Here is a 27,731-nt window from a genome sequence, read left to right on the forward strand (position 1 = left end):
CACGCCTATCATTCTGGATGATGTATATAGCATCTCCGATATACACAAACACCCGCCTATCATTCTGAATGATGTAGATAACATGTCCGATATACACACACCCGCCTATCATTCTGAATGATGTGTATAACATGTCCAATATACACACACAACCGCCTTTCATTCTGAATGATGTATATAGCATGTCCTATAAACACACACCCGCCTATCATTCTGAATGATGTATATAACATGTCCGATAAACACACACCCGCCTATCATTCTGAATGATGTATATAACATGTCCGATATACACACACCCGCCTATCATTCTGAATGATGTATATAGCATGGCCGATATACACACACACCCGCCTATCATTCTGCATGATGTTTATAGCATGTCCAATAGACACACACACCCGCCTATCATTCTGAATGATGTATATAGCATGTCCGATATACACACACCCGCCTTTCATTCTGAATGATGTATATAACATGTCCGATATACACAAACCCGTCTGTCATTCTGAATGATGTATATAACATGGCCGATTTACACACCCACCCGCCTTTCATTCTGAATGATGTATATAACATGTCCGCAAAACACACACCCGCCTTTCATTCTGAATGATGAATATAACATGTCCGATATGCACACACCCGCCTATCATTCTGAATGATGTATATAACATGTCCGATATACACACACCCGTCTGTCATTCTGAATGATGTAGATAACATGTCCGATATACACACACACACGCCTTTCATTCTGAATGATGAATATAACATGTCCGATATACACACACACGCCTATCATTCTGAATGATGTATATAACATGTCCGATATACACACACCCGTCTGTCATTCTGAATGATGTAGATAACATGTCCGATACACACACACACCCGCCTTTCATTCTGAATTATGTTTATAACATGTCCGATACACACACACACACACACGCCTTTCATTCTGAATGATGTATATAGCATGTCCGCAAAACACACACCCGCCTTTCATTCCGAATGATGTATATAACATGTCCGCAAAACACACACCCGCCTTTCATTCTGAATGATGAATATAACATGTCCGATATACACACATCCGCCTTTCATTCTGAATGATGTGTATAACATGTCCGATACACACACACCCGCCTATCATTCTGAATGATTAGTATAACATGTGCCATATACACACACCCGTCTGTCATTCTGAATGATGAATGTAACATGTCCGATATACGAACGCCCGCCTTTCATTCTGAATGATGTATATAGCATGTCCGATACACACACACCCGCCTATCATTCTGAATGATTAGTATAACATGTGCCATATACACACACCCGTCTGTCATTCTGAATGATGAATGTAACATGTCCGATATACACACACACGCCTTTCATTCTGAATGATGTATATAACATGTCCGATATACACACACCCGCCTATCATTCTGAATGATGTATATAACATGTCCGATATACACACACCCGTCTGTCATTCTGAATGATGTAGATAACATGTCCGATACACACACACACACCCGCCTTTCATTCTGAATTATGTTTATAACATGTCCGATACACACACACACACACGCCTTTCATTCTGAATGATGTATATAACATGTCCGATATACACACACCCGCCTTTCATTCTGAATGATGAGTATAACATGTCCGATACACACACACACACACACCTATAGTTCTGAATGATGTATATAACATGTCCCCTATACACACACCAGCCTGTTATTCTGAATGATGTGCATCAGTCAATAAAAATAGTTTTATTCTGAAATTAATTAATGCATTTTCACGAAGAATTCTCGACTTTTTGGTCTTGATTCCGAATGTGCACGTGTATGTTCATGCACGACGCACTGTTTGGATATTTGCGTGTTTGTTGGAAGCATGATACCCATTCACTTGGTTTTCAAATGTGAACAGCACACAATGATTGTTCATCTATCAGGTGCGCATAAAAACACTTGTTTTTAAATAACGCTTACGTAATTTACGCTTGCTGAAAATCAACGTCTACTCGCCGTGGTTATACTGCAAAGAAGAATGGAACAAAACGAAGTTAACAGGCATTTTTAATGTTCATCGAAACACAATATCATCTCTCTTGATAAGACGTCAACAAGACAGCCATATTCGGTTCGTGCATCTACGGAATCGACACCAAAAGACCTCATTAAACATCTCGGACAATTCCTGGGTTGAGACCAATTAGTGGCAGTTCCGTACGAAACCAGAAGGAACATCCGACGACCACGTCCAGCGATACGCCCAATTTTGCTTCCATGTCACGGTCCGGTACGCCTAGCTTGGTGTAGACAAAACTGAGGTTCAGAAGACAAGACTGGGTGAGCATACTGTTCACAAATTCACAAATTCATTTGTACAGCTCTGATACCAGGCGCCCAAAAGAACGTTTCAGCAACGCTTTCGTAATTCAACATCGTCAGTTTGGTGATTGAAGAGTAATGGTATGGGGCGACATCAAAACTCATTTGAGAACACAACTCACTGTTAATGCTAGGTCAGTTGGGCCAATCTTTGACTGACATTTGTAACATCCCCCAGGCCAGTTTCCACCCTTGCCGAACTAGGCTGGAATTTCCAGGCTTTCTCGTAGCACCACCAGTGATTATTACGAGTTATGTCCCTTCTGTGTCCCTCCATTTGACCAATTAGATTCAACATCTCAGATCTATATTGTAACGGGTCTTACCTCACGAAGTGCATCAAATCACTTTGGCACCTTGATTTAAAACATGAAAAGATTTGCAAAATATCTGTCGACACCAATACATATGCTTTGCAAATCCTGCAGTCGTCAGAAATCTGCACGTTGAAATCTATGTTGTTTTCAAACAGGATGTCTAGTCAGTTACACTATGTTGATTGGTCTACGCATCACCTCATAAGTCCAGCCAAAATGTTACACCGGAATTCCAGCCTAGTTCAGCAAGGGTGGAAACTGGATTTTTATAGTCAGTTAACTCCCTTGCCTCGAGAAGTCTCAACTGGGTCACTCATGGCCTTTTCAGATCGCTGACCCAACTTTTTCAGGCTATGACCTTGAGGGTGACCTTGACCCTCGACATGTTTGAAAGACCTGTTAGAAAAACGTGCCAGGCCAAGACAACTTACTTGTTGTGATATCACTGAAGTTGTCCAATCCCCGCAAGGCTTCCAAAACAAATGTGAAGTGATCAAATTCTGATAAAACATGTAAACAGTTACATGTGATTGCAAAATATCACCTGAATAAGTATATACATATTGGGTGTATGGTTTGTCCTGCTAACTTATCTCAGCAAGTTATTACAAATGTTGGGTACACAAAATAACATGTAGGATCAGTTTGTCATGATGAATGTGACTTCTTGTCTTGCTAAGGTTTAGTTGTTCCTCTTATCATTCATTATCTCTTTTTCAGAAAACTGAAACTTGAATGAAGATTTTGCCATGGCCATCAGTTAGTTTTCACTCTTTTAGCCTCTGGTTCACCTGAAAATCAAGCATAAGAAACTGAAACGCAATGCCAGTCAGTACGATTGCAGGACAGACAATGGGTGAAGCATTATTTTATCTTTGGTTGACATAATCTTTGATCTAAAAACTGAAAGTACATTAACTCTATAATCACCAACAGATATTGAATCTAAATGCAACTACATCATAAGCAAACTTACCATCCTCATTAAGATTCAAATCAGCTTCCTGTACTTCATGAAATAAAATGTCTTTTGTCAGGCGAAATGTTAAGCACAACATATCTTTGTTGGGGGCAACATTTCGAACAAATCTCACACTGACATCTGTCAAAGATTTAGCAATAATTCTCTCCCCTTGTTCCACGACATCTTTCCTTGGATCAACGCTTTTGCTGAAACAGTAGCAATGCACCACTGGTAAATTTGCATCATCTACATCCTCCATTACTAAATCACAATCCGCTAAAAGAGACACAAAGCAGTCCAGGAACTCTATGGCTGATGCTGGGAGATTCATCAACACATGCATGTTGCTGCCTTGTGGATCTGACTTTATCCTCTTGATCAAATCAGACTTCACAACTGTTCGAATGAATGCCCGTCCATCAAGATTATAAGCTGTCAACATATCTGGTTTAATTCTATTAAGAGAAATGTTTCTCTGTAAAGAGCTGTAGGAATCTGGGTTAAGGTCATTGGCCTTGACAGAGATACCACGCCTTGCAGCCGGGATGGCGAACGGACCAACACCCGCAAACATATCATAAACAGTGTCGCCTTTCTCCAGCTGGCTGATCATTGTTCCATGTTCAGTAGCTGAAAAGAATAAAAACAGGTCTGTGTTAGCTGTGGCTGTACCATGGAATCCCTATACTGAATTAAGCCTGAAGCAGACCAATGGGAACACCTTGCCAAGGTAAACAATCTCATTAAAATCAGATCTAAGTTCTCGCAGCCGCTAAACAAAGATCTGAGGACATCCCATTACGGGTCACGTCAGAATGACCTTTTGCGAACTTTGACCGACCACTGAAACGAGTAACAAGAAGTCGACATCAGCCAATCAGAATGCAGCTTTCACGAGCTTTACGGCACCATTTGAACCTGGCAACTTCCATTTCAGACAACGCTTGAAAAATATGTTGACACAGTTCTTGATTAATTTTTTTTTAAACTGAACAAACAAACATTCCGGAATGTCTAATATATAAGAAAACACATTCCGACTGTTACTTTCATGATCTGGTAAGCGACGCTTTGATTGGTCTGAGGAGAGGTCGTTCTGACGTGACCCCTAATGGAATGTCCTCAGATCTTTGTATAGCGATAGAGAGAACTAAGATCTGATTTTAATGAGATTGCGATGTAAATCACTGGATAGTCTGGTCCAGACTTCATTATTTACAGACCGCCGTCATATAGCTGGAACATTGCTGATTGCGGCGTAAAACAACAAACAAACAAACAGTTTACTGACTCCGAGCCAACCAGTCCTCGTTTTAGGCCCTTAATGCCGAGCGCCAGGCAGAGTTATAACAAGTACCATCTTTTAACCTCTTTTGGTTTGACCTGGCTTGGGATTGAATAACCGGCCTAACACTCTCCAGGCAGACGTTCTACCACTAGACCACAGAGGGGGTCCCACACTCCGGGCAGACATTCTACCACTAGACCACAGAGGGGGTCCCACTCTCCGGGCAGACGTTCTACCACTAGACCACAGAGGGGGTCCCACACTCCGGGCAGACATTCTACCACTAGACCACAGAGGGGGTCCCACTCTCCGGGCAGACGTTCTACCACTAGATCACAGAGGTGGTCCCACTCTCCGGGCAGACATTCTACCACTAGACCACGAAGGCGGTCACAACCAGTATGAGGGATTGGGGACACCTTCTCGCCAAGAATCCACAAGGACACAGAACATTGGCTGCCTTGTCATGTGTTCTCTGTCCGTCCATCAGGTTGCTTTAATATTATCCTTCAGTGTTCATTAGTTAATTCTCATGTTAATCCCACTCATGTATGATAATTGTTATTAATGTCAAACCTTACCCTTCCAAATATAATTCTGTACAATTCTTGTCCATTAGTATGGCTTGACAACAGCATTTGGGCTGTTTCCGAAAACATCCCAATTACAATGTAATATACATAATAAAGAAGTTCAGCTCAATGTATCACTTTCATCATGATAAAAACACTGAGACACTTAATTGTTGCTTTAAACACAACATGGGTAAAAAATATTACTTCCTTAATTTATCATTTTAAAAACATTTCCAACACCAAAACATGGATATTCAGCAGTCAAAAGAATGTCTGTGTCCTGTCTATATCAGTGTCCTGTCCGTGTCTATGTCCTGTCTGTGGCTGTGTCCTGTCTGTCTATGTCCTGTCTGTCAGTGTCCTGTCTATGTCAGTGTCCTGTCTGTGTCTGTGTCCTGTCTGTGTCAGTGTCCTGTCTGTGTCAGTGTCCTGTCTGTGTCAGTGTCCTGTCTGTGTCTGTGTCCTGTCTGTGTCTGTGTCAGTGTCCTGTCTGTGTCAGTGTCCTGTCTGTATCTGTGTCCTGTCAATGTCAGTGTCCTGTCTGTGACTGTGTCCCGTGTCCTGTCTGTGTCTTGTCTATGTCAGTGTCCTGTCTGTGTCTTGTCTATGTCAGTGTCCTGTCTGTGTCAGTGTATTGTCTGTGTCAGTGTCTTGTCTATGTCAGTGTCCTGTCTGTGGCTGTGTCCTGTATGTGTCCAGTCTATGTCCTGTCTATATCCTGTCCGTGTCTGTGTCCTGTGTCCCATCTATGTCAGTGTCCTGTCTGTGTCTGTGTCATATCTATGTCATTCTCTATGTCTATGCCCTGACTGTGTCTGTGTCCTGTCTATGTCTGTGTCCTGTCTATATCCTGTCCATGTCTGTATCCTGTCTATGTCTGTGTCCGGTCTATGTCACTGTCCTGTCCATGTCTGTGTCCTGTGCCCTGTCTATGTCAGTGTCCTGTCGGTGTCTGTGTCCTATCTGGGTCTGTGTCCGTGTCCTGTCTATGTCTGTGTCCTGTCTATGTCTTTGTCCTATCTATGTCCTTCTCTATGTCTATGTCTATGTCCTGACTGTGTCTGTGTCCTGTCTATGTCTGTGTCCTGTCTACAGTGTCCTGTCTATGTCTGTGTCCTGTCTGGTTTTGTCTATGTCAGTGTCCTGTCTATGTCAGTGTCCTGTCTGTGGCTGTGTCCTGTATGTGTCCAGTATTTATCCAGTATGTGTCCAGTCCTGTCTATGTCTGTGTCCTGTCTGTGTCTGTGTCCTGTCTACAGTGTCCTGTCCATGTCTGTGTCCTGTCTATGTCAGTGTCCTGTCTGTGGCTGTGTCCTGTATGTGTCCAGTATGTGTCCTGTATCTGTCCAGTCCTGTCTATGTCTGTGTCCTGTCTATGTCTGTTTCCTGTCTATGTCTGTGTCCTGTCTGTGTCTGTGCCATGTCTGTGTCCTGTCTGTGGCTGTGTCGCGTCTGTGGCTATGTCCTGTCTATGTCTGTGTCCTGTCTATGTCAGTGTCCTGTCTGTGTGTGTGTGTCCCGTCAGTGGCTGTGTCCTGTCTATGTCTGTGTCCTGTATATGTCTGTGTCCTGTCTTTGTCAGTGTCCTGTTTGTGGCTGTGTCCTGTCCGTGGCTGTGTCCTGTCTGTGGCTGTGTCCTATCTATGTCTGTGTCCAGTCTGTGTGTGTGTGTCCAGTCAGTGGCTGTGTCCTGTCTATGTACGTGTCCTGTCTATATCTGTCTCCTGTCTATGTCTGTATCCTGTCTGTATCCTGACTGTGTCCTGTCTACGTCTGTGTCCTGTCTATGTCTGTGTCCTGTTTGTGGCTGTGTCCTGTCTGTGGCTGTGTCCTGTCTGGGGCTGTGTCCTACCTATGTCTGTGTCCAGTCTGTGTGTGTGTGTCCAGTCAGTGGCTGTATCCTGTCTATGTATGTGTCCTGTCTATATCTGTGTCCTGTCTATGTCAGTATCCTGTCTGTGGTTATGTCCTGTCTGTGTCCTGTCTGTGTCCTGCCTGTGTCCTGTCTGTGTCTGTGTCCTGTCTATGTCTGTGTCTTTCCCATCTATGTCTGTGTCATGTCTACAGTGTCCTGTCCATGCCTGTGTCCTGTCTGGTGTTGTCTATGTCAGTGTCCTGTCTGTGTCTATGTCCTATCTGTGTCTGTGTCCTGTCTGTGTCTGTGTCCTGTCTGTGTCTGTGTCCTATCTATGTCTGTGTCCTGTCTACGATGTCCTGTCCATGTTTGTGTCCTGTCTGGTCTTGTCTATGTCAGTGTCCTGTCTGTGGCTGTGTCCTGTCTGTGTCAGTGTCCTGTCTATCTCAGTGTCCTGTCTATGTCAGTGTCCTGTCCATGTCTGTGTCCTGTCTGGTGTTGTCTATGTCAGTGTCCTGTCTGTGTCTATGTCCTGTCTGTGTCTGTATCTGGTCTGTGTCTGTGTCCTGCCTGTGTCTGTGTCCTGTCTGTGTCTGTGTCCTATCTATGGCTGTGTCCTGTCTACAGTGTCCTGTCAATGTCTGTGTCCTGTCTAGTGTTGTCTATGTCAGTGTCCTGTCTGTGTCTGTGTCCTGTCTGTGTCAGTGTCCTGTCTATGTCAGTGTCCTGTCTGTGGCTGTGTCCTGTCTGTGTCAGTGTCCTGTCTATGTCAGTGTCCTGTCTATGTCAGTGTCCTGCCTGTGGCTGTCTCCTGTCTGTGGCTGTGTCCTGTATGTGTCCTGTATGTGTCCAGTATGTGTCCTGTATGTGTCCAGTCCTGTCTATGTCTGTGTCCAGTCCATGTTTGTGTCCTGTCTGGTCTTGTCTATGTCAGTGTCCTGTCTGTGTCTGTGTCCTATCTGTGTCAGTGTCCTGTCTATGTCAGTGTCATGTCTATGTCAGTGTCCTGTCTGTGGCTGTGTCCTGTATGTGTCCAGTATGTGTCCTGTATGTGTCCAGTATGTGTCCTGTACGTGTCCAGTCCTGTCTATGTCAGTGTCCTGTCTGTGGCTGTGTCCTGTATGTGTCCTGTATGTGTCCAGTCCAGTCTATGTCAGTGTCCTGTCTATGTCAGTGTCCTGTCTGTGGCTGTGTCCTGTATGTGTCCAGTATGTGTCCTGTATGTGTCCAGTCCTATCTATGTCTGTGTCCTGTCTATGTCTGTGTCCTGTATGTGTCCAGTATGTGTCCTGTATGTGTCCAGTCCTGTCTATGTCTGTGTCCTGTCTATGTCTGTGTCCTGTCTGTGTCTTTGCCATGTCTGTGTTCTGCCTGTGTCCTGTCTGTGTCTGTGTCCAGCCTGTGTCCTGTCTGTGGCTATGTCCAGACTGTGGCTATGTCCTGTCTATGTCTGTGTCCTGTCTTTGTCTATGTCCTATCTGTGTCTTCCCTGTGTCTGTGTCCTGTCTACAGTGTCCTGTCTACAGTGTCCTGTCCATGTCTCTGTCCTGTCTGGTCTTGTCTATGTTAGTGTCCTGTCTGTGTCTGTGTCCTGTCTGTGTCAGTGCCATGTCTGTGTCCTGTCTGTGGCTATGTCCCATCTGTGGCTATGTCCTGTCTGTGTCTGTGTCTATGTCTGTGTCCTGTCTATGTCTGTGTCCTGTCTATATCTGTGTCCCATCAATGTCCAGTCTGTGTTTGTGTCCTATCTATGTCCTGTCTTTGTTAGTGTCCTGTCTATGTCTGTGTCCTGTCTGTGGCTGTGTCCTGTATGTGTCCAGTATGTGTCCTGTATGTGTCCAGTCCTGTCTATGTCCTGTCTATGTCTGTGTCCTGTCTGTGTCTTTGCCATGTCTGTGTTCTGCCTGTGTCCTGTCTGTGTCTGTGTCCTGCCTGTGTCCTGTCTGTGGCTATGTCCAGACTGTGGCTGTGTCCTGTCTATGTCTGTGTCCTGTCTATGTCAGTGTCCAATCTGTGGCTGTCTCCTGTATGTGTCCAGTATGTGTCCTGTATGTGTCCAGTCCTGTCTATGTCTGTGTTCTGTCTATGTCTGTGTCCTGTCTATGTCTGTGTCCTGTCTGTGGCTGTGTCCTGTATGTGTCCAGTATGTGTCCTGTATGTGTCCAGTCCTGTCTATGTCTGTGTCCTGTCTATGTCTGTGTCCTGTCTGTGTCTGTGTCCTGTCTGTGTCTGTGTCCTGCCTGTGTCGTGTCTGTGGCTATGTCCAGACTGTGGCTGTGTCCTGTCTATGTCTGTGTCCTGTCTTTGTCTATGTCCTATCTGTGTCTTCCCTGTGTCTGTGTCCTGTCTACAGTGTCCTGTCCATGTCTCTGTCCTGTCTGGTCTTGTCTATGTTAGTGTCCTGTCTGTGTCAGTGCCATGTCTGTGTCCTGTCTGTGGCTATGTCCTGTCTGTGTCTGTGTCTATGTCTGTGTCCTGTCTGTGGCTGTGTCCTGTATGTGTCCAGTCCTGTCTATGTCAGTGTCCTGTCTATGTCAGTGTCCTGTCTATGTCAGTGTCCTTTCTGTGGCTGTGTCCTGTATGTGTCCAGTATGTGTCCTGTATGTGTCCAGTCCTGTCTATGTCTGTGTCCTGTCTATGTCTGTGTCCTGTCTGTGGCTGTGTCCTGTATGTGTCCAGTATGTGTCCAGTCCTGTCTATGTCCTGTCTATGTCTGTGTCCTGTCTGTGTGTGTATCCTGTGTATGTCAGTGTCCTGTCTGTGTCTGTGTCCTGTTTATGTTTGTGTCCTGTCTGTGTCTGTATGTGTCCTGTTAATGCAAGTGTCCTGTCTGTGTCCTGTCTGTGTCCTGTCTGTGTCCTGTCTGTGTCCTTTGTCTGTGTCCTGTCTGTGTCCTTTGTATGTGTCCTGTCCATGTCTGTGTCCTGTCCATGTCTGTGTCCTGTCTGTGGCTGTGTCCTGTCTGTGTCTGTGTCTATGTCCTGTTTACATCTGTGTCCTGTATGTGTCCTGTCTGTGTCCTGTCTGTGTCTGTGTCCTGTCTACATCTGTATATTGTCTTGTCTGTGTCCTGACTGTGGCAGTGTCCTGTCTATGTCCTGTCTGTGTCCTGTCTGTGTCCTGTCTGTGTCCTTTGTCTGTGTCCTGTCTGTGTCCTTTGTATGTGTCCTGTCCATGTCTGTGTCCTGTCCATGTCTGTGTCCTGTCTGTGGCTGTGTCCTGTCTGTGTCTGTGTCTATGTCCTGTTTACATCTGTGTCCTGTCTGTGTCCTGTCTGTGTCCTGTCTGTGTCCTGTCTGTGTCCTGTCTGTGTCCTGTCTGTGTCTGTGTCTATGTCCTGTTTACATCTGTGTCCTGTCTATGTCCTGTCTGTGTCCTGTCTGTGTCCTGTCTGTGTCCTGTCTGTGTCCTGTCTGTGTCCGGTCTACAACTGTATATTGTCTTGTCTGTGTCCTGTCTGTGTCTGTGTCCGGTCTACAACTGTATATTGTCTTGTCTGTGTCCTGTCTGTGTCTGTGTCCTGTCTGTGTCCTGTCTACAACTTATATTGTCTGTGTCTGTGTCCTGTCTGTGTCTGTGTCCTGTCTGTGTCTTATCTATGCCTGTGTCCTGTCTGTGGCTGTGTCCTGTCTTGTCTGTGTCCTGTCTATGTCCTGCCTGTGTCCTGCCTGTGTCCTATCTATGTCTATGTCAGTGTCCTGTCCATGTCTCTGTCCTGTCTGGTCTTGTCTATGTTAGTGTCCTGTCTGTGTCAGTGCCATGTCTGTGTCCTGTCTGTGGCTATGTCCCATCTGTGGCTATGTCCTGTCTGTGTCTGTGTCTATGTCTGTGTCCTGTCTGTGGCTGTGTCCTGTATGTGTCCAGTCCTGTCTATGTCAGTGTCCTGTCTATGTCAGTGTCCTGTCTATGTCAGTGTCCTTTCTGTGGCTGTGTCCTGTATGTGTCCAGTATGTGTCCTGTATGTGTCCAGTCCTGTCTATGTCTGTGTCCTGTCTGTGTCCTTTGTCTGTGTCCTGTCTGTGTCCTTTGTATGTGTCCTGTCCATGTCTGTGTCCTGTCCATGTCTGTGTCCTGTCTGTGGCTGTGTCCTGTCTGTGTCTGTGTCTATGTCCTGTTTACATCTGTGTCCTGTATGTGTCCTGCCTGTGTCCTGTCTGTGTCCTTTGTATGTGTCCTGTCTACATCTGTATATTGTCTTGTCTGTGTCCTGACTGTGGCAGTGTCCTGTCTATGTCCTGTCTGTGTCCTGTCTGTGTCTGTGTCCTGTCTGTGTCCTGTCTACAACTGTATATTGTCTTGTCTGTGTCCTGTCTGTGTCCTGTCTGTGTCTGTGTCCTGTCTGTGTCCTGTCTACAACTGTATATTGTCTTGTCTGTGTCCTGTCTGTGTCTGTGTCCTGTCTGTGTCCTGTCTGTGTCCTGTCTGTGTCCTTTGTATGTGTCCGGTCTACAACTGTATATTGTCTTGTCTGTGTCCTGTCTGTGTCTGTGTCCTGTCTGTGTCCTGTCTACAACTTATATTGTCTGTGTCTGTGTCCTGTCTGTGTCTGTGTCCTGTCTGTGTCTGTGTCCTGTCTGTGTCTGTGTCCTTTGTATGTGTCCTGTCTACAACTGTATATTGTCTTGTCTGTGTCCTGTCTGTGTCTGTGTCCTGTCTGTGTCCTGTCTGTGTCCTGTCTGTGTCCTTTGTATGTGTCCGGTCTACAACTGTATATTGTCTTGTCTGTGTCCTGTCTGTGTCTGTGTCCTGTCTGTGTCCTGTCTACAACTTATATTGTCTGTGTCTGTGTCCTGTCTGTGTCTGTGTCCTGTCTGTGTCTTATCTATGCCTGTGTCCTGTCTGTGGCTGTGTCCTGTCTTGTCTGTGTCCTGTCTATGTCCTGCCTGTGTCCTGCCTGTGTCCTATCTATGTCTATGTCAGTGTCCTGTCTATGTCGTGTCCATGTATGTGTCCTGTCCATGTCTGTGTCCTATCTGTGGTTGTGTCCTGTATATGTCCTTTCTGTGGCTCTGTCCTGTATGTGTCCTGTCTATGTCTGTGTCCTGTCTGTGTGTGTGTCCTGTGTATGTCAGTGTCCTGTCTATGTCTATGTCCTGTCTGTGTGTCCTGTGTATGTCAGTGTCCTGTCTGTGTGTGTGTCCTGTGTATGTCAGTGTCCTGTCTATGTCTGTGTCCTGTCTGTGTGTGTCCTGTGTATGTCAGTGTCCTGTCTGTGTCAGTGTCCTGTCTATGTCTGTGTCCTGTCTGTGTGTGTCCTGTGTATGTCTGTGTCCTGTCTGTGTGTGTGTCCTGTGTATGTCAGTGTCCTGTCTATGTCTGTCTGTGTGTGTCCTGTGTATGTCAGTGTCCTGTCTATGTCTGTGTCCTGTCTGTGTGTGTGTCCTGTGTATGTCAGTGTCCTGTCTATGTCTGTGTCCTGTCTGTGTGTGTGTCCTGTGTATGTCAGTGTCCTGTCTATGTCTGTGTCCTGTCTGTGTGTGTCCTGTGTATGTCAGTGTCCTGTCTGTGTCTGTGTCCTGTTTATGTTTGTGTCCTGTCTGTGTCTGTATGTGTCCTGTTAATGCAAGTGGAGTCAATCCTTTCTAAGGTATAGGATTATGATTCCCATCTGAGACTGTATAATGATCTGTGGCTTCAACGTTGTGTTGCCTATTGAGAACTTACAGAGTCTTGGATTCCAGTAGACCTTAGAGAAGTCAAATTCATATATGCAGCCATTTTCTCGAACTTGTGTGACATAGTTGTCTTCTCCTGCCAGAAGTTCCATCTTGAAGTTGCGGAATGTGTTGTCAATCACATCAAGCTTGTTAACCACAGTACTGATATTAGGAAGCTTGTCAGAGATTACCTGCCCTGGACAAACAAACAAAATATTACTGTTTTTTTGTGTAAATAGTTTTAGTGTAAATATATTTGTAGTAACTGTAGGTGGCAGCAAAAGATTGAAATACTGGTAAAATGATATCAAGCGCTGACATGGCTGGATTGAACCACAGTTAACAGAAGCGAGTGGAGCTTGCCAGCATGTGGAGCATGTATATAATATAAGAGTCATACAGAGGGAGATTTGATGCCTTTTTCAATCTGACTTGTTTCTAATCTACTTACCATGTGCAGATTGGAAACCTATCTGACACTGACTTCCTGTCAGATTCCAACACTCATCTACGTTCAAGCAATGGAGAGAGACCTCTTACAAGGCACTCCACAGTGGCAATATTCTGAACATTCGTGAGTACACTAACATTAATTCTAGAGCTGCTGCCACGTTATACCCACTGTGTTGCTTTTTGGATTGTAAAAGTAAAAAGCTTAAATTTAAGCTTGTGATTATTTATTGAACTTGTGTGGTCGTGAACTGATTTCTGGGTGAAGCTCTGCATATAATTAGGAAAACACCTTGGAATAACAAAAACAATGATATATCAAGGTGTATTTTCCATTGCTACAACAATTCACCACTTGTCAGAGCTCACAACATCGTCAGGAAAGTATTTGAAAAAAAGACATGCCAGGCAGCCATCGGGTCCCGCAGACATAGAAGCTGCTGGGATGACGGAACTCTTCAGGCTCTTATTAAAAAACTGCAGCTTTCTGTGACAAAATAAATCAACACGCAGTTTTACTGCAAGTCATAAGGACCCTTACAAAATCGAACCTATGGGCCAGACACAAGGGATGAACCTACCACAGGCCTACGGAAAGGTGCTTATCTCTAACACTGGTCATGAGAATACAAACTGAGTTGACATGAGTAACACAATCCTGTTGTTTACATGGAATTCTCGGACGTTTAGATAGCTGACATATCTCTTTGTCACGTTTACTGGGTTTTGTGAAATCATTGCCATAATTATCAATGAAATTCGTACTTATCATCATAAAGCTTACTCAGTCTGCGCCAATAATACCCAGCTTGAAGCCACCAAGTAGGTCTACTATTGTGTTTAGCGAATAATTAAATTCCTGTTAACCAGAAATGCTTTCAGCACTGTACATAACTGAGACTCGCTACCTTCATTCTGACAAATGTACCGTGCTATATGGAATTTGACCTTCAACGTAGGTCACTCACGACCTTTTCCAAAAATGGCCCTTCTCTAAGGAAGACATTATTTAGTTTCATTAACCTACAGTAACATTATTTTAAGACTATGAAGTTGTGCATGACCATGTCCCTTCACATGACATACTAATGTGTCCAACAATTTCCTGTGCTATTAAGGAGATATGCATGCTTCCATATCCCTGAGATGTTTCAAAATCAGTGTAGCAGCAAAAGCACTGAGTGAGTGAGATGGGTTTAACGCTGCTTTTAACAGTATTCCAGTTATATCAAGGTGTGTCAGCTTAATGTGGGAGGAAAGCCCAAGGTGATGCAGGTCTCAGGCGTTTACCAGTTCAGTGAAACCCACGAGCACAGGTATGGTGCTGACAACCCTAGAAACATAATCGGGGCGAACCAGGATTTGAACCCACAATCATAGGTTTCTGGCGTGCCCAAGGGACACAACTCTGCACAGCGAATCGCAGCACCTTAGACGACTGGGCCACGCGTGCCCCAAGCAGAGAAAGAAACTGGAAATTATATATGAAAACCTGGTCACTATTATTAATACAGAACATGGCAGTACACTGTTCAGCATTTTTTTAAACAAAATGAAAGGAGGGTGTCACATGGAACAAAATGACATTGTACTTGTAAGGTGATATGGATAAGACTGATATACCGGCTTATGAAGAGCTACTCTGTCAGCATCATGCTGGCAACTGTTGAAATACCTGATGATGAAATAGTAAGAAATGGTGTTCCTGAAAATGTTTACTGCCTTCAAAGTACAAGTGAACAAACTCCTGAGGTTAGAAATATGTTATGAAAGTGAAACAATGCAGCACGGTAACACGATACGCTACCTATTGCGTTACGCATATTTACGTCATATCACGTTGAAACTTCTTGACTATAAATATTTCAGAGCTGGTTCTAAAGGAAGAGTGAATTTGAAATGCTAATTACAACACATTTTGTGATATTTGACTATCAAAAACACCCGGCTAGGGGCATTAAAGGAGTAGTAAGTAATTTATTTTGGCAAGTGTATTGTCTCGTACCAATATAGAAAAAAGTGTTTCATGTTTCGTATCGTTGCATGAAAACTCATGATGCACCAAAGTATCATTTCACCCCTTTTTATTATTATTGCTATTGTTTATGAAGCAAACAAATTCATATTTATAATCATGTTTTAAAATATTTAGCAGAGCTGTTATTAGAATTGTTTCCTTTAAGATAGTGGACTAGTTACAAGCTTGCAAGATGGAGTTCACAAACCATGGTGGGCATGGGTTAGAGACGCTAGTGACCTTGATGATAATGTTTGGGTTCCTGTTGAAGTTATAGGGAAGCTAACTAGAGAGCCCAGGTTTGCCCTGATTTTGAAAGCACTTCTCAACAACTCCTAAGTTGGTCTTACCAATAAGTTTCTTGTACGGATAGACTTCAGGTTTAAGGTTGAGATGAGCGATGTGGCCGATGACACTGAAGCTGGTGACACTGTCAGAACTGGCTGGTATGACAGCCCGAAGGATGTCTTGTACATTCCAGTTCTCGTATGTCATCTCTACATCATACATATCAAAGTCGTTACATTGTATGTCATTTTCTTGCAGCAACTGTCTGTCAGACTGTTCAAGATCCTACAACAGAGATTTGTCAATATTTGGGAAAATTGTGTGATACTCTTATTTTAAATCCCCTTGTATTTTGTTGTCTATGCTGATCAACAAATAATTGCTACTTAGTCATAGTCATATTTTCAGGATTTCTACCATTCCATTAAAATCCATGATCCTCATGTATATGGCAATAACATTCCAAAATTTTATCTTAAACTTGGCATATTCCATATCAAACTTGTCAACTGTTGGCCCTGCAAAATAATTCCCCTCACTCAACACCTTTGTTGTTGTTTATTAAGTCGATATCTTTTCCACGGGTGTTTTTCAAACATTAACCACCAATTATAAGACTGACTGACTGACTGATATAGAAGATTTAACGTGCGCTTTCCAACTGTAGCGTATTTCGCACACGGGCTGGCCAGACCATTTAGTGTATTCCGAAAAGGGTGAAAGTGGTGTGTGCAACCCAAGAGGGGGCTTTTAGGGGTTGCTTAATTATATTGAATTTTTGGAATTTTTAAATTTGGAATAAATGCCGAGGTTATAAGAGGATATATAGGAAACATATATAGACTAAGAGATAGGATTTGTGATCATAACAATCACCGGGCGTGACAATGTGGACAGGATATCAAAGGGTTTGTGATCATAACAATCACTGGGCGTGACCATGTGGACAGGATATCAATAGGGTTTGTGAACATAGCAATCACCGGGCATGACCATGTGGACAGGATATCAATAGGGTTTGTGCTTTTGACAATCACTGGGCGTGACCATGTGGACAGGATATCATTACGGTTTGTGAACATAACAATCACTGGGCGTGACCATGTGGACAGGATATCAAAGGGTTTGTGATCATAACAATCACTGGGCGTGACCATGTGGACAGGATATCAATAGGGTTTGTGAACATAGCAATCACCGGGCATGACCATGTGGACAGGATATCAATAGGGTTTGTGCTTTTGACAATCACTGGGCGTGACCATGTGGCAGGATATCATTACGGTTTGTGAACATAACAATCAGTGGGCGTGACCATGTGGACAGGATATCAATAGGGTTTGTGAACATAACAATCACCGGGCATGACCATGTGGACAGGATATCATTACGGTTTGTGAACATAACAATCACTGGGCGTGACCATGTGGACAGGATATCAATAGGGTTTGTGCTTTTGACAATCACTGGGCGTGACCATGTGGACAGGATATCATTACGGTTTGTGAACATAACAATCACTGGGCGTGACCATGTGGACAGGATATCAATAGGGTTTGTGATCATAACAATCACTGGGCGTGACCATGTGGACAGGATATCATTAGGGATTGTGAACATAACATACACCAGGCATGACCATGTGGACAGGATATCAATAGGGTTTGTGATCATAACAATCACTGGGCGTGACCATGTGGACAGGATATCAATAGGGTTTGTGAACATAGCAATCACCGGGCATGACCATGTGGACAGGATATCAATAGGGTTTGTGATCATAACAACCACTGGGTGTGACCATGTGGACAGGATATCATTAGGGTTTGTGCTTTTGACAATCACTGGGCATGACCACGTGGACAGGATATCGTTGGGGTTTGTGCCTTTGACAATTGCTTAATGAGCATACCGGGAATTGGTCCTTGGGGATACCACAAGACGTAGATAAAGTATAGACAGTAGTGAATAGTGTATGGGTCATAGCTAAAATGTCACCTCAGCAAAACGGCACCTTGTCTGAAGCGAAAACGGCTACTATTGCATGGGGAGAACGGCACTTTATAAAAAAAATTACCTTTTACCTTGGTACTGAAATACATGAAATTAAACTCACATGGTCACTTGCAAACACAACTAGTTGTGAAATGTTAATTGCCTTAAAACAAGTTTACATTCGAAATTAGCCTCTACTCGAATTTACTCGCCGACTCTGATTGGGAGGTGCAACAAAACTTATCGTGGAAACACCACATGCTTTGAAGTTTTAACTACCCCCACTCAAATCAACTCAATGTCAAGCTGAAACTGAGTCTGGCGGACATGTCAAGAAATTAGACAACAGGTATACTATATATTTAATATTTACTTTAGTAAGTAGGATATAAATAATAATTTTACAGATATTTCATATATATCTCCCCTTTCTGCCAGCAGCCAACATCACAAGAATGTTTCTGTGGATAACAGACCTTGTCCCTGCCCAAAGGAAAACATATATACTACAACATAACATAATAAAGCATGTAAATAAAGTATATATACTACTGCATTAATTGTTTTTTTTGTTATTAAAGATAGAGGTTCCGTTTTCGCCCGAGAAATCAGTGACGTTTTGCTGAGGTGCCGTTTTAGCCTGCACCCCATGAAGATAATGTCTCAGACAAAAGTGACACAAATATTGCAAATTCATCCCTACACTGACAAGTGACCCTAGCATAGACAGTATAGTGACTACATGAGGATAATGTCTCACACAGAAGTTACACTAATATTGCCGGGTTTATCCCTACACTGAAGAGTGACCCCAGCAGACTGTACCTGATAGGATTTATATTTTTCTGGATCAAGTAAAATCAGTTTGTGCGTCTTCTTGTTGTGATCATCATCCGATAGTTCTGCTACTGGCTTCATCAATCTAACCTTTAACATCGACATCTTCGTGGACTTTTTAAGAATGCCAACCTTACGGGCTGGAATCTTTAGCCCTGGAACTTTCATTTTTTTCTTGAACATATGTCTATCCAGTTCAGTCATTCCCCGTACAGATTCCGGCGGATCCATAGCAACAGCAGACTGACTCATTCTGTAAGCATCCATGAACCTCTCCGACCACTGCCTGATATGCGATAGGTCACTATGTAATATGATGTGTGGTTGTGCAAACTTATGCTTGCATAAATGTGTTTGTTTTGAAGATGTATCAGTGATCTGTTGCTTAGAACTCACAACTCTATACTTATTCGTGGTAGTGGGTATTTTCTGAATTTGCTGACGACTGCGAACAAAGATCCCGCTTAAATAATTGAACAGTGATCTTAATCCGTCTGTTCGTCCGGCCATGTGACTTGTTTATCAACACATGAGACTAATTGTATTTCCGTTTGCCAGATAAAATCCGGACATAATAAACCGGAAGATGTAGCAATAAACTAGTGTTATATCGGCGACAATGGACAAGAGAATACCCTTTCGCTCAGATTGTTGATGTGGTATTATATTACAAATTGCGAACGTTCAAACGTCTACAACTGATGTATACATGGTACCAGAAAAGGCCGAGAGAGTCATCCCATACATCACATCTACAACTGGGGTCCCCTGAAAAGCGCTAAGCTTACGGCGGCACCAGTTTAACTTTAAGCTCCTTACAGATATACGGAGCTCCTGACAGCGATAACCCGTTCGCGGAGCTCTCAATACTATCGCTGCCACCAGCCACAGCTCCCAACTGTGCTCAGCCACAACCATGCATGGAGTTGCAGACGCAACCTATGGGCGGTAATTCGGTCAAAAAATACAACGTTGAAAGAAAAAGGACAAAAGGACGCAATTAAGGTCAAATATTAGGAATAAAGAACTAAATGTTACTTCTAAAGGTCAAAATACAAAACAAACAGACGCCGGTTAAACATACAAAGTTGAAATAAATGTCAAAAGTACGCAGTATTAATAGTCAAATGTTACGAAAAGACGTCATAAGAAAAGAAAGAACAATGTGTACGAAAGAACGTCAGTGAACACGAAAGGACGTTTTCAATAAAGAACGTCAGTGAGCACGAAAGGACGTTTTCAATAAAGAACGTCAGTGAGCACGAAAGGACGTTGACAATAAAGAACGCCAGATGGCGCTGCAATTTGTAAAACATTCCGAGTTTAATCGGCTTGTTCCGCCGTGTATATGATAACTGCATGCCGAGGTGCACAATGTATTACATTTATTTCAACTTTGTATGTTTAACCGGCGTCTGTTTGTTTTGTATTTTGACCTTTAGTAGTAACATTTAGTTCTTTATTCGTAATATTTGACCTTAATTGCGTCCTTTTGTCCTTTTTTTCAACTTTGTATTTTTTGACCGAGTGGCAGCCCATAGCAACCGCCTGACCGTTGTGTTAGCAAAAAAGTGCTGATTTTGTTAAATTCAATATCATGTGACTGTTTTGGTTAGAGTGAGTGAGTGAGTATGGTTTTACGCCGCTTTTAGCAATATTCCAGCAATATCACGGCGGGGGACACCAGAAATGGGCTTCACGCATTGTACCCATGTCGGGAATCGAACCCGGGTCTTCTGCGTGACGAGCGAACGCTGTAACCACTAGGCTACCCGACCGCCCCGTTTTGGTTAGAATGCAATGGGAAAGTTAGGTGCTTTTCAATGAGTCTGCAATCTCCAACCGATCTGATTAAACAAACGCAATGCATGTGGGGAAAATAAAGTCAGCGTAAACCTTTTCAAGACTCTTCTTATGGCTTCTTGCCAATCTCATTAAAATCATATCTTAGTTCTCGCTACCGCCAATCTCATTAAAATCAGATCTTAGTTCTCGCTACCGCTAAACAAAGGTTTGTGGCGAGAACTAGCCACCAGTGTACAAGAAGCCCAATCACATTATAATCAGATCTTGGATCTCGTTCTCGATATGATTTTAATGAAATTGGGCTTCATGCACACTGGTGGCAGGATGATAATCTCCTAACTCCTATCACATTACATATATATTATTGCAGTTACACCAGTTTGTTGCAGCGCACAACGTGTGTCACAACCCAGAAAGTATGAACAGTCCAGAAGGTATGTTACCGGGCAGAAAGTTTAATGCGGACTATCTATAAATAGCAGACACACTACGGCTCAATAACATGTAGGGTTAACTACAGTTGCAGGTGGTGCCTGATATCTGAGTAGAACGAGCACGTTTGAATACAATAATGAATAATTTAGGCTGTACTCCAAAGCCAGTGAGAGCATACGATACAGATACACGATGTGCCTCGGTCATATTTCAAATGTTGTATAATGTACCGTTTATGTGATGAACCGGAGTGACGTTTGGTTCAAATAATGGATAAATATGTTTTTACTTCACATCAAATAAAGGAATACGATACAGATACATGGTCTGCCTAGTATAGGTCAGAATTTCAGTGTTGAATCATGTAGCACCAATGTAAAAACCGATGCGACTCTTAGATTGAAATAGCGAATTATTTACTTTTTAACTAACGGGGAACGTATTATATAGACCCTACTTTTCATGTCAATAATTGTAGTTTCTCTTTAATATTACTGATTATTATCCCCCGCCACGAAGTGGAAGGGGGATACAAGAATGGGTGGTGTCCCTCCGTCCCGTTTCGTTTCCGGAGCAGAACTAAAAAACAATGAGTGATATCTTAACCAAACTTTGCACATGGATAGATCTAGTGGTAAACTGGTGCCTTTTGATAGTTTGGGATTTTTTAAGATAAATATTTTTCGAGTTTCCATGGCAACGACTTTGAATGGTGGCAGTGCTCGTTTCCGGAGGGCTAATGCCTTGCACACAACCGGACATGTCATTTTGGCGGTGGATAGGAGTATTTTGCATAGAACCCCGAATGTGGACAAGTTTTCACAGAAACCACTATAGCTACAAGCACGAACTATAATGGACATGCTATATAGTAACCCCATTGAGTGATAAGTAGTTGTAGTTATTAATCAAAACAAGCGTCGCAGTGGCAGAGTACATGAATGTCTTTGGGATAAGTAGGAGTAACGGTAGTCCAATGAGTGAGTGAGTTGGGGTTAACGCCGCTTTTAACAGTATTCCAGTCATACTAAGACATTACTAAGTTTCATTAACCTACAGTAACATTATTTTCAGACTATGAAGTTGTGCATGACCATGTCCCTTCACATGACATGCTAATGTATCCAACAATTTCCTGTGCTATTAAGGAGATATGCATGCTTCCATATCCCTGAGATGTTTCAAAAGCACTGAGTGAGTGAGTTGGGTTTAACGCTGCTTTTAACAGTATTCCAGTTATATCAAGGTGTGTCAGCTTAATGTGGGAGGAAAGCCCAAGGTTATGCAGGTCTCAGGCGTTGACCAGTTCAGTGAAACCCATGAGCACGGGTATAGTGCTGACAAACCTAGAAACATAATCGGGGCGAACCGGGATTCGAACCTACAATCATAGGTTTTCGGCGTGCCCAAGGGACGCAACGCGGCGCCTAAGGCGACTGGGCCACCCGTGCCCCCTATAAGCAATGTTTGGGAAGAGACTTCAACTTTAACTACCTACACGGTCTGCGTAATTATCAATCATAAGTTAGTCTCCATTTCTGTGTCAACACTGGCGGCTTTGTTATTCAATTCACACAAAGCGTTGTCTTACCGCGACAACCTTACCTTCCGGAGGGCTAATGCGACAACCTTACCTTACAATCATAGGTTTCTGGCTTGCCCAAGGAACGCAACTCTGCACAGTGAATCGCAGGGCCTCAGACGTGTCCACCCGTGCCCCCGGTAGTCGAATGACCCCTGACTCCTTGACTTAGAGAAATTCTGGCTTACTGACCATGACGACACGGGACGGCAAGACACTGTAGTAACTGTAGTTGCGTCCCGTTAGCTGACCGCGACGACACGGGACGGCAAGACACTGTAGTAACTGTAGTTGGGTCCCGTTAGCTGACCGTGACGACACGGGACGGCAAGACACTGTAGTAACTGTAGTTGGGTCCCGTTAACTGACCGTGACGACACGGGACGGCAAGACACTGTAGTAACTGTTTTTGGGTCCCGTTAGCTGACCGTGACGACACGGGACGGCAAGACACTGTAGTAACTATTTTTGGGTCCCGTTAGCTGACCGTGACGACACGGGACGGCAAGACACTGTAGTAACTGTAGTTGGGTCCCGTTAGCTGACCGCGACGACACGGGACGGCAAGACACTGTAGTAACTGTAGTTGGGTCCCGTTAGCTGACCGTGACGACACGGGACGGCAAGACACTGTAGTAACTGTTTTTGGGTCCCGTTAGCTGACCGTGACGACACGGGACGGCAAGACACTGTAGTAACTATTTTTGGGTCCCGTTAGCTGACCGTGACGACACGGGACGGCAAGACACTGTAGTAACTGTAGTTGGGTCCCGTTAGCTGACCGCGACGACACGGGACGGCAAGACACTGTAGTAACTGTAGTTGGGTCCCGTTAGCTGACCGTGACGACACGGGACGGCAAGACACTGTAGTAACTGTTTTTGGGTCCCGTTAGCTGACCGTGACGACACGGGACGGCAAGACACTGTAGTAACTGTAGTTGGGTCCCGTTAGCTGACCGTGACGACACGGGACGGCAAGACACTGTAGTAACTGTAGTTGGGTCCCGTTAACTGACCGCGACGACACGGGACGGCAAAACACTGTAGTAACTGTAGTTGGGTCCCGTTAACTGACCGTGACGACACGGGACGGCAAGACACTGTAGTAACTGTAGTTGGGTCCCGTTAGCTGACCGCGACGACACGGGACGGCAAGACACTGTAGTAACTGTAGTTGGGTCCCGTTAACTGACCGCGACGACACGGGACGGCAAGACACTGTAGTAACTGTAGTTGGGTCCCGTTAACTGACCGTGACGACACGGGACGGCAAGACACTGTAGTAACTGTAGTTGGGTCCCGTTAACTGACCGCGACGACACGGGACGGCAAGACACTGTAGTAACTGTAGTTGGGTCCCGTTAACTGACCGTGACGACACGGGACGGCAAAACACTGTAGTAACTGTAGTTGGGTCCCGTTAACTGACCGCGACGACACGGGACGGCAAGACACTGTAGTAACTGTAGTTGGGTCCCGTTAACTGACCGTGACGACACGGGACGGCAAGACACTGTAGTAACTGTAGTTGGGTCCCGTTAACTGACCGCGACGACACGGGACGGCAAGACACTGTAGTAACTGTAGTTGGGTCCCGTTAACTGACCGCGACGACACGGGACGGCAAGACACTGTAGTAACTGTAGTTGGGTCCCGTTAACTGACCGTGACGACACGGGACGGCAAGACACTGTAGTAACTGTAGTTGGGTCCCGTTAACTGACCGTGACGACACGGGACGGCAAGACACTGTAGTAACTGTAGTTGTGTCCCGTTAACTGACCGTGATGACACGGGACGGCAAGACACTGTAGTAACTGTTGTAGGGCCCCGTAAAGCAAAACACGTAGTAATGACAATACTTGTGATTACGTCATGTTGTTTATTCTTTTATTTTCAGAAGGTATGTGCGAAACAAATTCCTCTTTTATATATTCCTCTGTTAAATTGTGGAATACATTTGCCAATTCAAAAAGGGAATATTGAAACCTTCTCTCGATTTAAATCCAGTTTAAGAACAGATAAATCTACAGTTCCATCATATTTCTCATATGATCTCAGGGAAATTAACATAATACATACAACATTAAGACATGGTGATAGTGAATTAAAAACTGACTTATTTAGATCCAAAATGTCGATGTGTAAACCCATATGAAAAACATTCATATCATTTTTTTACTGAACGTCCATTTTTTAAAAAATAAGCTAGAGCGCACTGATGCACTCACTATTGTTAATTTGAAAGATACTTGTGATGTAAATGTTAACTTGATGCTAATTGGCAATGCAATTTTACCTAATCATGTGAACGGAAACATTTTTAGAAGTGTACATACATGTATAAACAAAACAAAAAGGTTTGAGTGAGCAATGTTAAAGTGCATACGTTTCTGTATTTCTTTTCTTTTCTTTTTTTCTGTCATTTAATTTATAAATTGTAATTAAGCATACATGTAAATCTATGGGAGAGGGCGTTCTAAGTTGTGATACCTTGTGTCCAATCCTTTTCATGAGAATAAGGTATGTTTAAACAAATTCCCATTACAAATCCTACTATTCACTATAATGTATTTTATATTCTATTCTGGTGTAAATATTCATGGGCGATGTCACTGGAAGCACTCGTTCAAAGATGTTCAACATTTATTGTCGAGTGGGATCAATGCACATGAAACGAGGGTAAGAGGGAAGCTAAGAAACAGCTGCGTCCTATACCAGCACCAGATTCAGCAGATCGGGATGGACATCGTTGGCCATCGTTGGAGGTGACATTATCATGTAACCGATACATCACACAGTGGGTTGATGCTGCATGCGACAATTCCCAACACGTCTGCCTAGTCTGTATCGAAAATTCTCACTAAAATTTAATGTGTCTTTATGCATGGGGCAGACATATTCTCACAACCGGCCAGGGCCTAGAATTCTGTAATGAGATTAATGAGATTTTGTCATCAAATGGGAATTGGACACAGAAACTCCTCAGCATACCACCCACAGACTGGAGGACAAATGAAAAGCGTCTCGTTAATGAAGACCAGAATGACTGGTAAGAGAAACTACCATACGCGCTTTTCACTTACAGAACAGCTGAGCACCAATGCACTGAATGCATTTTGTTTTCACTGGTCTTTGGACGCAAGGCTAGGTAGCCCGTAGAACTGTTGATGCTTCTGACGAAGAGGCAAAAATAAAAGAGCCAGATCTTTCCTCAATCTTCCCCACACAAGCAGAGAATTTAAGCTGGAAAGAATGTGCGCTGAAGAGACAGTTATATCATGGCAAAGCTGAGAACTTTGAGATTGGGGATAAAGTCCTTTTACACGAGGAACACAGCGAGGAAATGAAGAAAACTGACTTGATTGAACCAGACAGAATCTAATCCGTTTCGAAGAAGGGGACCTTCAAACTGACTGAATGGGACCAGAAGGAATCTAATCAGTTTCGGAGAAGGGGGTCTGCAAACTGAATGGATTGGACCAAACAGAATCTAATGAGTTTCGGAGAAGGGGTCTGCAAACTGACTGAATGGGACCAGGAGGATTCCAATCAGTTTCGAAGAAGGGGGTCTGCAAACTGACTGGATTGGATCAGACAGAATCTAATCAGTTTCGAAGAAGGGGGTCTGCAAACTGACTGGATTGGATCAGACAGAATCTAATCAGTTTCGAAGAAGGGGGTCTGCAAACTGAATGGATTGGACCAAACAGAATCTAATGAGTTTCGGAGAAGGGGTCTGCAAACTGACTGAATGGGACCAGGAGGATTCCAATCAGTTTCGAAGAAGGGGGTCTGCAAACTGACTGGATTGGATCAGACAGAATCTAATCAGTTTCGAAGAAGGGGGTCTGCAAACTGACTGGATTGGATCAGACAGAATCTAATCAGTTTCGAAGAAGGGGGTCTGCAAACTGAATGGATTGGACCAAACAGAATCTAATGAGTTTCGGAGAAGGGGTCTGCAAACTGACTGAATGGGACCAGGAGGATTCCAATCAGTTTCGAAGAAGGGGGTCTGCAAACCGACTGGATTGGATCAGACAGAATCTAATCAGTTTCGAAGAAGGGGGTCTGCAAACTGACTGGATTGGATCAGACAGAATCTAATCAGTTTCGAAGAAGGGGGTCTGCAAACTGACTGGATTGGATCAGACAGAATCTAATCCGTTTCGAAGAAGGGGACCTTCAAACTGACTGGATTGAACCAGACAGAATCTAATCAGTTTCGAAAAAGGGGACGACCAAATGCACACCGGGGCCAACCGAGTGGCCAATGTTCCAGTTGCGGAGACTCGCTCTGTCACTTATGCACAGATTCTTCATCGTCGACGTGGGCGCTGTTGAGGTGACGGACCATGTCAGTCAGGTTTTGTAGGTAAAGTAATCACGCCATGTTGTGCAAGGTTCGTGACCATGGTACATGTACATGCGTAAGGACACGTAAGGAGGTGTTAAAGGAAATTTTGTGATAGCTCTGGGGACTAAGGGTCCTCCCCGGAGGGGCTTATGATGAGAGGGGATACGCCGAAGGTTTGCTGAATATATTAAACAGACAAAGGAGATGTAATTTCGGTGCACTTTGGAGTCATATTGAAACATTTAGATGTTTTGAATAAATGAAGTATTAAAGAAACTATTGAAGTGGTTTGCACAAAACAAGCATACCATACAATGACACACATGTACCGGAATAACAAGCTTTTCCTTCAAGAGAGTTCATGGAAGTAATGTGTACTTGGATATCCTGAACTACCCGACAGATACTAAAAATCCAATAGACAAACACGAAAAGTGTAGAAACCCAGCAACTTCGATCTATCTGCATAAGATCAGTTCCCGTGAAGATCCGGATTAGAACAGGTCTTCAGCAACCCATACTTGCCGTAAAAGGCGACTATGCTTGTCGTAAAAGGCGACTAACGGGATCGGGTGGTCAGGCTCGCTGATTTGGTTTATACATGTCACTGTATCCCAATTGCGGAGATCGATGCACATGATGTCAATCACTGGATTGTCTGGTCCAGACTCGAGTTTTACAGACCGCCGTCATATAGCTGGAATATTGCTGAGTGTGGCGTTAAACAACAAACAAATTTTGAAGTAAATGTAACGAATGTGATTAAAAAGCCTTATGAAACGAAATAAACCCAAATGCATCTCTATTTCTATTCGCCTTCAGTAAAGCTGGGTTTTAGTACACGTTGCCTATACTATGAAATATACACACCTTACATTAATTGTGG

The 27,731-nt window shown here is 43.8% G+C and overlaps 1 protein-coding gene across 1 annotated transcript; it reads right to left on the reverse strand.

Annotated features, from left to right (window-relative positions):
- Positions 1-2,086: 2,086 nt before the first annotated feature.
- Positions 2,087-19,466, reverse strand: LOC124115546 (tRNA (guanine(37)-N1)-methyltransferase-like). The gene is made up of 5 exons (XM_046476573.2): positions 18,649-19,466; positions 15,891-16,113; positions 13,081-13,269; positions 3,711-4,328; positions 2,087-3,525 (listed from the first exon to the last, which is right to left on the reverse strand). The coding sequence occupies exons 1-5, from the start codon at positions 19,168-19,170 to the stop codon at positions 3,491-3,493; spliced, it is 1,587 nt and encodes a 528-aa protein (XP_046332529.1). The 5' UTR covers positions 19,171-19,466; the 3' UTR covers positions 2,087-3,490.
- Positions 19,467-27,731: the final 8,265 nt, after the last annotated feature.

The sequence above is a fragment of the Haliotis rufescens genome, unplaced genomic scaffold (genome assembly GCF_023055435.1).
Source record: "Haliotis rufescens isolate VD_foot unplaced genomic scaffold, xgHalRufe1.0.p SCAF_6, whole genome shotgun sequence".
Classification (NCBI taxonomy): domain Eukaryota; kingdom Metazoa; phylum Mollusca; class Gastropoda; order Lepetellida; family Haliotidae; genus Haliotis; species Haliotis rufescens.

Excerpts from the sequence above, each read along its gene's own strand:
- LOC124115546 (XM_046476573.2), bottom strand. The coding sequence starts at position 19,170 with ATGGCCGGACGAACAGACGGATTAAGATCACTGTTCAATTATTTAAGC. Across the intron at positions 13,270-15,890 it reads TCCGTACAAGAAACTTATTG|GGCAGGTAATCTCTGACAAG; the intron begins GTAAGACCAACT and ends TTGTTTGTCCAG. Across the intron at positions 3,526-3,710 it reads TTTGAATCTTAATGAGGATG|GTGAACCAGAGGCTAAAAGA; the intron begins GTAAGTTTGCTT and ends CTTGATTTTCAG.